Source organism: Atheta coriaria, unplaced genomic scaffold (genome assembly GCF_025399875.1).
Source record: "Atheta coriaria isolate IRGN ID8LTWV9N9 unplaced genomic scaffold, Caltech_Dcor_3.1 hic_scaffold_7_pilon, whole genome shotgun sequence".
NCBI lineage: Eukaryota > Metazoa > Arthropoda > Insecta > Coleoptera > Staphylinidae > Dalotia > Dalotia coriaria.
In genome coordinates, this window is record NW_027045449.1 from 5,230,441 (window position 1) to 5,242,608 (window position 12,168).

Consider the following 12,168-nt stretch of genomic DNA (forward strand, 5'->3'; position numbering starts at 1 on the left):
ATTTTACGTTAAATAATATGCAAATTTTGTTTGCGAACATCGTAATCATCATTATAATAACATAAATGTTAATAATTTCTCTTAAGTTCAAAGTACAAATAAAATTTTAAAAATTTAAGTTTTTAAAGTTCAAAGTTTCTTGGCAAATATCAATTTTTTATAAAAACAAGAAATTTGAGTATATTTCAGGTCGTCGTTCTCAATGATGCAATTTAAAATTGAAATTTTAATTGACTCTGCTAACATACATACACAGAATGTTTCCAAATCCACATCCTGTCAATTATTAATATGTTTATATTTATTTTAAACACTTTGTATACTTTCGCATGTTACGCATCTTAACGCAGTGAAATAACGATAATCTAAAATGCAAATAAATCTCCGACATGCTGTGGTAACCATAAGTTTACAATAATTTCACTTTTGCACATATTCAAAGACCAGTTGAACAAGCAATTGGAAAAAAATTGTGTGTTATTATTAACTATTACTTCTTCTTTGACTTCAGGTACATCAATTGCACGATGCACAAATTAATGAACGAAATTTTCTTGGAAAAGTATAATTTTTTTTTCTTCGATTTTGCAATTTTGCAAATTTCACTTTTGTACAATTCTTACAATATGATAATGTTACATTAATGTCTAATACTGACTACTTTAACAATTGTATGTCAAGTATAAGCAATAAGTACTTTTAGTTCAATGCGATGAATAGTGTTTTATATAAAATATAGAAGAAAAGCACTAAATAACAAACATAGCAAGAAAAAGCAAAACTTATTATGCAATATTATAAATATGAATATTTTATAAGAATAGTTCGTTATAAGTAAAGCGCAGTGTGATTTTATTTGCTATGTTGGTGAATAGTTCGCTGAGCGCGTCAGTGAGCGCAGGTCGCACTTCTTCCAAGATGGCGTCTTGTGAATCGTTTAGGACGTCATTGGTCGCTCTGCCAAGAGCTGCATTACCATTGAAGAGATTATCTAATCGCATTACTGTGTGACCCGGGAAGATTGTCAATTTCATTTTGTCGAATTTCAAGTATTCTTCTCCGTTTTGTTGAATACGTTTGCCTTTCAGAACTCCTTGAAAACTGTAATCAGCTGAAACATAAAATATATTTTAATACATATATCTATATAAAGGTATACATTAAACAAGGTTTGGTTAGTTACATCACTTATAACTCAAGAACGGTTTAACATATTTTGATAATCTATGATCGGTAGGATTTGTCTTGGCCCCAAATAGCAGAATATCTATTAAAATATCAAAAATTATAACTTTAACAATGTTAAATAGAGGATGTAAACTAATATAAATTTACTGATAGTTATAGTTAAATAATTTAGTCAGGGAAGGCGCTAAAGTGCATTATTAGCAATTTATGATAAAATAGTAAATATTAATTACTTTTTTACTCAAAACTACGAGGATAAAATTGCTGACAAAAGGATCTTTTTAATAATTAAAATGACAAAAGTTAAGTAACAGTTTTTTTAACAGGAAAAAATTACTAAAAAGTTTTAGACCTACAATGATTGTAAATATATATAATTTTAGAACATCATTTGCTTTAATGTTACATGCAATCCAAAACTTTCAATAATTCCACAAAAATATATAATATTTACTGATATTATTTGTAACAAAAGTTACACATTAGAAAGTGTTAATAATAGTGCGTGATTATACTTTGCTTGAACAGTTGTTGTTAATGCTAATGTAATATTTTAAATTACGAGTGACCAGCAATGTTAAATTTCTCTATAAATATTGCAAACTTCAATAAGTTTGAAAAAGTTTTAGTGAAAGCTAATATTTATTGACTTGGTTTGCTTTAATATAGGCAACCAACACTACATACAACCTGCGTAGAATTTAAATAGTTTAAAACTTTGTTGTTTCTCTTTGCTACCACCACTTTTAGTATATTTGTATAAAAACCGCAGTTTTATTTTTAAATTTAAATTTATTGCGTGTTTCTCATACCTTTCGTGCATAAAATCTAAATTACTACAAATGAGCATTGTTAAATCGTACAAAACGATTAAATTGTTTGACATTGAACAATTCTATCATAATTTTTGCACATAAGTGTTTTTTGTGGTTGTTAAAATTTAATGTGTATTTTAGTCAATTATAGCTCAACCATCACCTAGTTATAATAAAGTAAACTTCATTGTTTTTGTTCATCATTCGTTTCAATGTCAAGAGAATTTTTCATAAAAAAATTAAGCTTATGTAATATTATTTATCACTTGAACAAATTTGCATGACCAAACCATGACTAAATGAAATTTATGTTATTTGCATTAATAAGTGTGTACTTACTGAAATTTCCGTGAATTGGCCCACTTCCTCGCAAGTTAAGCACGAGAATTCTTGAATTCAGCTCATAGTGACCTTTGAATTGCAAGAATGGAAGGCGTACGATGAAGGCGAAACGATTTTTTGGTACGTTGGCACTGAAAACCGCAAACACCACATATTTCAATTATTATTATCCAACTATTGTTCTAAACAAATAACAATCAAACAATTTAAAAACAAATCCTATGCATAAATAATAATTTTTTGCGCTTTTTGCGTACGATTTGAATTTTTACTTTTATACGAGTTTCTTCCAAGGTGTTTCGCTTTGTTTGCTTTTTAATATCTAGTACATAATTATTTCTACCTGTTGTACTTGTTGTACTTGTTGTATTTATTGCGATGTGTGTCATTATGAATTAATGCGTGGTTCGCAGATAACTTTTAATAATAGCCGTGTTTAATTACTTGCTGCCCTACGAAAATGAAGTTGCAAACTCCATTCCATGACGCTTATTAAATGTCTGCTTGCACATGATTATAATTATCGCGTGAAATGCACATAATAGTATGTAATTAGCGATAATAAGCGTTAGAATACAAAAAGTGGAGACGCAACAAAAATAATAAGAAATTAAATGTCAACAAACTAAAATTACTGTTTTTATATTGTATTATGATTTAATTATGTGCTATATTTATAGATTGTAAATAGTAATGTAAAATAAATATTGCTTAAGCATTAAGTTTGATTTATTTTATCAGTTCTGGTTAGTCTGGTATATATTGCAATTTATAAAACAATTCTTTTCATTCTGATAAAACAGAATTCTTCTTCTTTATTTTGAAAAAAAAAAATTGCCTTGAATTTTCTTTTATTTATTTGTTTTAGTTTGCTTGTCAATGAGAAAGTAAGATTTGTCAAAATTACTGTTGTAAATTGTAAATTTTAATTTGTTAAAACTAAAATAAACGTTTTAGTTGCAACGTTTCTTTAAAAAAATCTTTTTGAAATGATTGTCCTTTATAAATAAAGGATTTTTTTTGATAATTAATTATTATATATTTAATTAAATCTCACCGTAATTCAGTTATTTCGAACGATGACGGTCCCCAAACCTCGACATCTGTGACATTGCATTGAATACCTCTGGTCAACCGGATAGCATCCAAATGAAGCGGTTCCATCGGCGGCACTTCCAGTTCCGGAATTCCCTTTTGTAACTGCGGCCTGAGTTCATTTATGGCGCGAATAATACATTTAGAAATCTCAGGATCATCCGCCTTGCACGGTTTAATATAATCAGCTGAACAAAACCAATAAAAAATAATTTAAAACAAATTTAAAACATATTATCAATAAAATATAATTACTTACGTATCATACAAGTCGTTAGTCCAACCAAACACAACACAAATATACTGAGAACTTGTTTAATCATTATGGAAAGTTTTTTGTCGTTAATGTCAATGCAATAAGAAATTAGTATAACATCAATCAAACGAGTAAGTTTTGGTCAGGTGCACGTTGCTTGTCCGAGCGGCTTATTGCAATGACCACGAATTCAAATTGTCATCGTTTGATATAGGCGTCGTGTGGTGGCTGGCGCAATATAAATATCAGTAGCCGCATCGTTCGCGGCGTGATCCTTGAAATCGTTTGCGGGAAAAGTCGTCTGTGCATGACTCGAGCGTATCATCGAAGAACGAACTGCGTGCCGCCGTTAACAAACCGAATTATCAACCGCCTATCAATTAACATTAATGCTACTCGCGATGCAATTACAATTTTAGGGCGGTGCATCATGTAAACATAGGTAATTTCCACTTGGATAAACAATTATTAACTATTTCTTATATTTTACGAGAAAAGATATAAAATTTCTTTGTTTTATTTATAATTTTAATTTTAATACAAAATTTTATGAAATAAAGAAAATTAATTTAATTTTTTGGGAAGATTTCTTCTTCAGTGAATTTTCGTACGATTTTATTTGCTATTTCTGTAATTTTTCGATTTAAGTTAGTTTCAAGTGTTGGAACCATTTCTTCAAGAAGTACATCAGAGTTATCTTCAACGACTCTAGTTGCAGCTTCAGCTAGTTGTTTGTTATCTGGGAAGAGTCCACTCATACTGAATTTAACATTCTTCCAGTCCGTAATTTTGAATTCCAAGAATCTCAACTCAATATGATTTTCTCCGTTGATTTGTATACGTTTTCCTTTGAGTTTTCCAATGAAATGAATCGATCCTAAACAAAAAAAAATGCAAAAATCTGGTTTATCCCAGTATGGCAAATATTTGGCTGAATTCAACCTGATATTTGTTGAGTGTTGCAAGAATTCGGAATTTTTGACATACCTATGCGTCCGGTAAGCGGTCCGTGGCCTTGCAATGGAATCGTAAGAAGCTTGGTGTCGATCGTATAATCACCGCTGACTTCGACGTTAGTGAACTTCAGCACAAAAGCGAATTGGTATTTCTCATACGACGCACTGTATACAAGAAAAAAAAAACAAATAAATAAATTTAAGTGTTTTATCAGTGACTGTAGCCTTGCGTGCAGTTTGAAAAATAAAACAAAACTCAAATTGAACTAAATTTATACACTACTTACGAAATATCAAGGATTTCGAAGGCTAACAGGTTGTGCAGTTTGAAGTCAGTAATGTTGATGTTCAAGTTAGTCCTGACGGATAAATCATCAACGTCGAAGGGCTCCAAAACTGGTACATCTAATTCAGGAATTCCTTTTGCTAAATTTGGTTGTAATGTTAACACTGATGATTTGATACATCCTCCTAGATCAGGATTTGTTGCTTTGCAGACTTTTATAAACGAAGCTAAATTAAAAAATAAAAATTATTATTAATATTTGACGTTGTTGTTATATTAAACATTGAAATACTTACGAATTTCAGCATTAACATATAAAACTAAACAAAAAACAGCAAAAACACACCGATGTAACATTTTAGCGTGATGTTAATTTATTTATTTTACTAAGAGTTAATAATTTGCTCGTCGTGAATCGACGCCAAGTTAAGGACTAATTTGTAGAAGTCAACTAATCTGCTATTTATGTGAAAAATCAAATCGCGTCTTTGTAGATTCGACAAAAACTCGCACGAACCTTGTTTTTAATCACGACGTTTTTATATATTAGATATACCTAATTCAAATTAGTTTACACAAATATAATTTGCTCAGTGTGTGAACTTTTGAAGGTAAAGTTTTTAGGAAGCGGATTTAATTAGTGTAATGATAAATTATTCACTTAATTAGTTTAAAGTTTTTTTTCGGAAATTAAAAGCGAATTTTATTATTTGTGATTTTAGCTTGAGCATTAACGAGCATAGTAGGTAATCTAAAATTTAAATGATGACCTTGACTCTTACATAATGTAAATATATTAAAAAATTAACAAAACATCTAATAGTTTTAGGTAAATATTAATTTTTGTTTATTTGATTGTGTTATGATGAATTTTAAGAAATTTAAAGAAATATTTCTTCTGCAGTCGATAAAAAATTTATTTGATTAAATTGCAAACATAATTGATAAACATAACAAAATATAATGTTTTAAAGTGAATTATTATTGTGGAAATAATTCTTCATAAGTAAAATGGCTTGTGATTTGATTTGCGAGACGAGTTAAAGTTGTGCTCATTGAATGTTCAATTTCTGGACGAAGTTCATCAAGAAGAACGTCCATATTGTCGTCAATCACAGCTTTACCAGCCATTTTCAATGTGGGATTATCTTCGAATAAACCTTCAAGGTTCAACTGCTTTATTCCTGCGATTGCAACTTGAACATCAAACGGATCAAATTTAAGACGATTTACGCCGTTATCGTCCACAACACGTCCTTTCATTTTGACACCAATGGTAAATTCAGCTAAATAACAATATTATTAAATATTATTTTGATAATGTTTTGAGTAATAAAATTATAACTTACTGAATTTAGCTGTGAATGGTCCGCTTCCTTTCAGAGGAATTGTTAATAATTCCATGTCGATTGAATGTTTACCAACAAGATCAAGAACAGGAATGTGAAGCAGAACAGCGAATCTATTTTTGTTTACTTCCGCTCTAAAATGGTAAAAAATTGATTAAAAAATGTTAAATTATGATTATTGGTAAAATATAGGAAATTAAATTACTTGAGTTCCTTGATTTTAAATTTTCCTGCACCATTTATAACAATATCTGTTACATTTAATTTTAATCCTTTGCTGATTTGTAAATCATCCAATGTTAATGGTTCTATTGGTGGAACTCCCAATTCTGGAATTCCATCTAACAATTTCTCGGCCAAGATTTCCACGGATTTTATAATACATGCTGATATATCTTCATTGTCTCGTTTACACACCTTTATATAATCAGCTGCATGGAAACAAAATAAAAATTACATTTTTAATTGTTTTAATCAGAAAAATATAGAAAAACTTACGTATTTCTGCATTTGCTGCCACACACAACAATAGAATACAAATTCCACTTTGAATTAAATTCATTTTAACTAATCAAGTTTAGTTTTGATTAAATTACTTGAATTAAAGTGTATATTTGTTACAGATCAAGATGCAACTGCTGATTCCTCTCCGAAAGCTTATTTTATACACAAACTTTTGAAGAAAAACGAAAAAATCATCCAGTATTTCACGTTGAAAACACATTTCACAAACTATAATAAAATCGAAAAGTTAACGTTTATTAGGTACAGACAAATAAATTGCAAATATATTTGGATCTATAAAATATACCCAAAAAACAGGTTCTATTATTCTTAGTAAACATCATTTAATTGTAATTAGTCTGAGTTTAATTCAGTGGAAATAGTTCATCGTACGTAAAATGTGACGTTATTTTATTGGCAATGAGAGTAAAGTGTTCCCCTAGAGTTTTTTCCAACGCTGGCAGAATTTCATTTTGCAATAGAGCGTTGTTTTCGTTGAGTAAGTCGTTTGTCGCGTCTTGCAGCGCTTTCTGACCACGGAATAAATTCTCCAGACGTAGGTATGTTTGTCCCTGGTAGATTTTTAATTCAATTGGGCGGAAAATCATGTGCGATTTATCGTTTATCATCATTTTCTTGCCTACCATTTTGCCAGTAATCTGACAATTTTCTATAAAAATTAAAAACAAGAAAAATTATTCTGTAAATTTTGGTGTTTTATTAATTACTTACTGAAATGTCCATGCATAGGTCCACTGGACTTCAGAGGAATACGTAGGATTTCCATGTCGATATCATATTTTCCTTCAAATTTTAATTCTTTGAATTTGTAGAGAAAAACAAACCGATTCTTTTTGATGTCTATTCTGTAAATGAAAACGTGTAATGTTGGTTGCCTATAGTCGGCTCTCATAATTAAACATAATTGTGGTGTTGCCTACTTCATTTCAGCCAAATCAAACTCTGAAGGTCCATGAATATAAACATCCGTAAAGTTGACATTAACATTGTCCTGTAACTCTAGTCTACGGATATACAGTGGTTCGATTCCTGGTACGTTCAATTCGGGTATTCCTGTCGCAAGTTTCTGACGCAAGTTCACAATTGAGTTTTTCACACAGTCGTCTAAATTGGGATCACTACGTTTGCACACTTGAATATAGTCGGCTGGAAATTCACACGTTATCACCGTTCAATTTACAATAATTGAACTTAATTACACTTGCACAAAACACCAAACTGATTGATTTGTGATCATTATTTTACTTACGTATTGCTGATTTGACAAAGTGCACTTGGAAAATTGTGATTGTAAAAATAAAAACCGAAAACTTCCACGAATTCAACATTGTGCTAAACTTTCCTGTTCTACGATGCAAAGTAGACAAAAACACAACATAGACTTTTACTTTTTATATAAGCCAGTGTTATCACAGGCGACAATCAATAATAATAAACGAAAATGAAATAATCAATTAAAAAGTCGTTAAATTCCCGTTTTTAATTCCTTATGCATTGAATTGTGATTGTTTCGTTTATTAATTGAATTGTTCAGTTTTGGCTAGACACATTTATATGTATTTAGTTATCAGTATTCTTTCAATATCAACATGTTATTAAAAAATTACTCTAATTTGATAAATTTGTTCAAATGCATAGAAATGCATGGTTTTCTATTTAAAGCAAAATAATTGTTTAATTTGTATGCATCAATTGTTTGCATTCAATTCAACTCCAACTCCAAGGCCATGTTTGCAACACAAAAACCTAAAAGTACAGTGCACGCTGTTGACGTACATTGTGGTAACACGAAATTAAATTCAGCTCTTCAACACAAGCAAACAAACAAAAAACAAAGACCAAAGCCAATTTATTCAGCATTACTAATGTATTGTAAAAACTACAGACACATTACAGCAGTCAAGACAATGTCAAATTAAACTTGTAAAACTTCTTTGTAACAAAGAAGATGTTAAATTATTGAGGAAATAATTCATCGTATGTAAATCTATCCATTATTTTATTTGCTATCGAAGTTAAGTCTTGGCTTAACGAATTTTCCAGTGCCGGCATTATGTCATCCATAATCACGTTTATATTACTGTTGATTACTGAGTTGGTAACTTGTCCTAGGAATGGATCACCGCCGAATAAATTATCCAGTTGTAATTTGGCATCGGCCGAATGCATTTTTAACTGGAATTTCTGGAAGTGTAGATATTGTTTGCCATTTCGCCATATTTTCTTGCCGTGCATCATTCCGTCAGCATGAAAATTATCTAAAATATTTAGATTTATACTAAAATACAATATTTTATGTTTTTATTATGTTTTACTTAATACACCACTAATTTTTCCTTGGCCTTTTATTGGAATAAAAACCAATTTCATATCTAAATCATAATTTCCATTAAAATGTAATGTAGGTGCTACTGATTTGAACATAAATCGATTATGTACAACATCTGTCCTAAAATTTTAATTTTTAAATTTTTGATGTATTTTATGCATATTTTGGCCTAAAACTTACTTTAAATCAGTTAATTTGAATGTAGTTATACCATAAACGTATAAATTCGATATATTGCTGTGTTTACCAGTGCTTAATTTAATATTATGCAAGTGTAAAGGTTCAATAGGTGGTAAATCCAATTCTCTGATTCCATTTTTCAATTTTGGGAGTAAATCTTTTATTGAAGTTGCAATGCATTGTGTTACTCTGGGATCGGATGCTCTGCACACTTTTATATAATTTGCTAAAAATAAATTTTTGATTTTACAATTGAATTGTTTTATAGTTTATGATTCTTACGTATTTTACTCAACGTTTCACCGAAAAGTGCTAATGAAATAGCAGTGATCAATAAAATCTTGCCAAACAATTCCATTATGAAATTTAACACTTTTACTAGTATCTCAATGTGTTTTAATTGTTGCTTGTGAATGAACTGAATTGCTGTAAGTCATGTGGGTGATATTTATTGGTTCTTCATCTTTGGAACGTTGGTTAGTTAACCAAATCAAAATACTTGGTTGGAATATTAAATTAAGGCAGAATACAGAATTGATCTCTATTGTCAGTGAGGTGTTAAGGTTGTGTAGTGCATATTAATTAATCTTAATACCGACAACAATAAAAATTGGTTAGTCATATCCAGAATCGATAAAAAATATTTTTGGTGACATTTTTGCAACGATAAATCAATTAGAATCAAGAAAAAATCAAAAATAAAAAATTCTACTGAAATTGTATTAAAATAACTGTTGATATTGAATTTTTATGTATTTTATAAGTGAACTATAGCAAAAATGACGCAATGACAAAACAGGAAATGCAATTAACACGTCTCGTAGCATCACACACATTGTGATTTTTTATCTAATCTGTATAATTATGAGTACAAAATTGCAAAATTACAATAAAATCAACTAAAACTATGAATTACTCGTATTTTCAACGCTGAAATAAACGCAGAGTTATATAATGATACAATTATGATTTAATAACAACTTGTTTTATACTCATATGTTGGAATATTGTACATTAACAATCATAAGAACAGCAATGTTTCTATTAAAAGTGAATTGAATCGAATTGAATGAATTGAATGCGAATGAAATAAACTATAGCGCATTCATCACAGACATCATTAATTAATAAAGTATAAACTAGTTTTGTCCATGATATCCGAAATAAATTATACACTATGATGTGGGTCAATGTATGCTTTTCTTCTTGAATAGTTTAAAATTCTAAAGTTTCACTAATTAATTTATATGGTCAGAGTATTTATGGTGTTAAAATGTATTTGAATGGGTTAGTATTAAATGTGTCTTCACTTTTTAACATTGACCTTGATTTTTACACAAAAATATGTGTAAGAATGTTGGTATAAACCAAACTGAGACTATAAATGAGAATATAAGTTAGTGTGTTTGTTTGTAAAGCAATCACGCAAATTCCAACAAAACAAATTTGATAAAATTTGAAGTAGAAAATCTTTTGATCAAGGAAAATGAAATAAGCTACTGTTTAATGCAAAAATGTAACTCAAAAGTAAGAAATAAGATATGCAATTTAGTATGAATTCCCTATTATTGTTATTGTTGCGTAATTCCAATCCTGGCAGCTTTAAAGCGTTTTTATTAAAATCGTCGCAAACTAAATTACAAGCAAAAGCTAATGATATTATAATTATTAGTTTTAATTTAAATTTAATTTTAAATTATTTTTTTTTTACATTTTTAAATTCTTTTATTTACTCTTAAAACTCATAATGATTCAGCATTTTTAAATCTTGTATTTGTGTTTATTTCAAGTTGTATACCTACTTTATAATGCGAATGAGTTATAAATGACCTTATCTTCATAGTAATTTTTTCATCAAATTGAATTTTGATCGTTTGTTATTAGATGTTATTAATCGCGAATGTCACTAGACGGTTATCCTTGACGTCCACGAAGAAATGTCATGTCTCGTCACTGCAAATTGCAACTTATTTAACATTATTAGCGTACTGATACAGGCATAATGTAGTATTTTTATTTTAATGAGGAAAATTGATGAGTTAATACAAAATTATTTAGTTATTAGCTATTTTACTGCGAGTTAACCTAAAAATTCACTTACCACGCACATAATATTATATTACTTGTTTTTTCCTTTTTAATTCGAAAAACCGGCTGATGGAATCATTTTTATTAAAGTTTATTGATTTGATGACAACAATTATGCAAATTTTAAACAATTATTACTCAAATTAAAGTCAAGGTAATAATTATCAATCAAGTACGTGGTGATACGGTATTAATAACAAATAAACGTCACTTTTAGGTCTTTTTCAAGTTTTTAAAATTTTGCTTTTGTTAAATTTAAAAAATGTTAAAAAGTGATAAAAACATCAAAGTTTCAATTTAAATAAATAAAGATTTCCTAGAGCGGCATTAATTTAATCTAATTTATAATTCAACTTATAGTTAAATAATAATTTAAATGGGTATTTATTGATGAGACAATACAAAGTTCTCCTTGACCGCTAAATAAATTATATAACCTATAATTTTCAGAATTAAGAATTATGCAAAAAAACATAAATATTGATCCTGTGAAAAACACTTATTCTTTTCTCAATCATATATTAAATTTACAAATTGTCTGTTGCGGTCACGGTTTTTCCTTCAAACGTGTAACAAATATAATTATCAACTTGTTTATGAATCATAAATATAAGCTTATACTAGTTTTGCGCACATATACAACGCGCACAAGGAAATACAAAGATGCATGTTTTACATTTATACACATTCGCACTAAATGTGACTTTGTCCGAGAAAGCCATTAAACATGTGCCTCCATGATGATGATTACACTGTTGA

The 12,168-nt window shown here is 29.1% G+C and overlaps 4 protein-coding genes across 4 annotated transcripts; all 4 read right to left on the reverse strand.

Moving 5' to 3' along the window:
• Positions 1-549: 549 nt before the first annotated feature.
• Positions 550-6,976, reverse strand: LOC135795463 (uncharacterized). Its single transcript, XM_065307147.1, has 8 exons — positions 6,786-6,976; positions 6,493-6,718; positions 6,288-6,421; positions 5,932-6,224; positions 3,700-3,835; positions 3,403-3,628; positions 2,343-2,476; positions 550-1,111 (listed from the first exon to the last, which is right to left on the reverse strand). Exons 1-8 carry the CDS (start codon positions 6,847-6,849, stop codon positions 813-815), a joined length of 1,512 nt encoding a protein of 503 aa, XP_065163219.1. The 5' UTR covers positions 6,850-6,976; the 3' UTR covers positions 550-812.
• LOC135795200 (circadian clock-controlled protein daywake-like) lies at positions 4,200-5,386 on the reverse strand. Its single transcript, XM_065306787.1, has 4 exons — positions 5,235-5,386; positions 4,940-5,165; positions 4,684-4,817; positions 4,200-4,573 (listed from the first exon to the last, which is right to left on the reverse strand). The coding sequence occupies exons 1-4, from the start codon at positions 5,293-5,295 to the stop codon at positions 4,266-4,268; spliced, it is 729 nt and encodes a 242-aa protein (XP_065162859.1). The 5' UTR covers positions 5,296-5,386; the 3' UTR covers positions 4,200-4,265.
• A 49-nt stretch (positions 6,977-7,025) lies between the features above and the next one.
• Positions 7,026-8,214, reverse strand: LOC135795193 (protein takeout-like). Its single transcript, XM_065306781.1, has 4 exons — positions 8,062-8,214; positions 7,733-7,958; positions 7,524-7,657; positions 7,026-7,461 (listed from the first exon to the last, which is right to left on the reverse strand). Exons 1-4 carry the CDS (start codon positions 8,138-8,140, stop codon positions 7,157-7,159), a joined length of 744 nt encoding a protein of 247 aa, XP_065162853.1. The 5' UTR covers positions 8,141-8,214; the 3' UTR covers positions 7,026-7,156.
• Positions 8,215-8,642: 428 nt separating this feature from the next.
• On the reverse strand, positions 8,643-9,764 carry LOC135795198 (protein takeout-like). Its single transcript, XM_065306785.1, has 4 exons — positions 9,604-9,764; positions 9,322-9,547; positions 9,128-9,261; positions 8,643-9,070 (listed from the first exon to the last, which is right to left on the reverse strand). Exons 1-4 carry the CDS (start codon positions 9,677-9,679, stop codon positions 8,769-8,771), a joined length of 738 nt encoding a protein of 245 aa, XP_065162857.1. The 5' UTR covers positions 9,680-9,764; the 3' UTR covers positions 8,643-8,768.
• Positions 9,765-12,168: the final 2,404 nt, after the last annotated feature.

Bases quoted from the DNA above. Each gene is read 5' to 3' on its own strand.
- LOC135795200 (XM_065306787.1), bottom strand. From the start codon at position 5,295: ATGTTACATCGGTGTGTTTTTGCTGTTTTTTGTTTAGTTTTATATGTT. The intron at 5,166-5,234 runs GTAAGTATTTCA...TTTTTAATTTAG, and splicing joins ATATGTTAATGCTGAAATTC to CTTCGTTTATAAAAGTCTGC. The intron at 4,818-4,939 runs GTAAGTAGTGTA...TCTTGTATACAG, and splicing joins TTCGAAATCCTTGATATTTC to TGCGTCGTATGAGAAATACC.
- LOC135795463 (XM_065307147.1), bottom strand. From the start codon at position 6,849: ATGAATTTAATTCAAAGTGGAATTTGTATTCTATTGTTGTGTGTGGCA. The intron at 3,836-5,931 runs TTTCCACAATAA...TGCACCTGACCA, and splicing joins ATTTTACTTATGAAGAATTA to AAACTTACTCGTTTGATTGA. The intron at 3,629-3,699 runs GTAAGTAATTAT...GGTTTTGTTCAG, and splicing joins ACTAACGACTTGTATGATAC to CTGATTATATTAAACCGTGC.
- LOC135795193 (XM_065306781.1), bottom strand. From the start codon at position 8,140: ATGTTGAATTCGTGGAAGTTTTCGGTTTTTATTTTTACAATCACAATT. The intron at 7,959-8,061 runs GTAAGTAAAATA...GTGAATTTCCAG, and splicing joins CTTTGTCAAATCAGCAATAC to CCGACTATATTCAAGTGTGC. The intron at 7,658-7,732 runs GTAGGCAACACC...TTTCATTTACAG, and splicing joins TTTGATTTGGCTGAAATGAA to AATAGACATCAAAAAGAATC.
- LOC135795198 (XM_065306785.1), bottom strand. From the start codon at position 9,679: ATGGAATTGTTTGGCAAGATTTTATTGATCACTGCTATTTCATTAGCA. The intron at 9,548-9,603 runs GTAAGAATCATA...ATTTATTTTTAG, and splicing joins TGAAACGTTGAGTAAAATAC to CAAATTATATAAAAGTGTGC. The intron at 9,071-9,127 runs GTAAAACATAAT...TAAATATTTTAG, and splicing joins AAAAATTAGTGGTGTATTAA to ATAATTTTCATGCTGACGGA.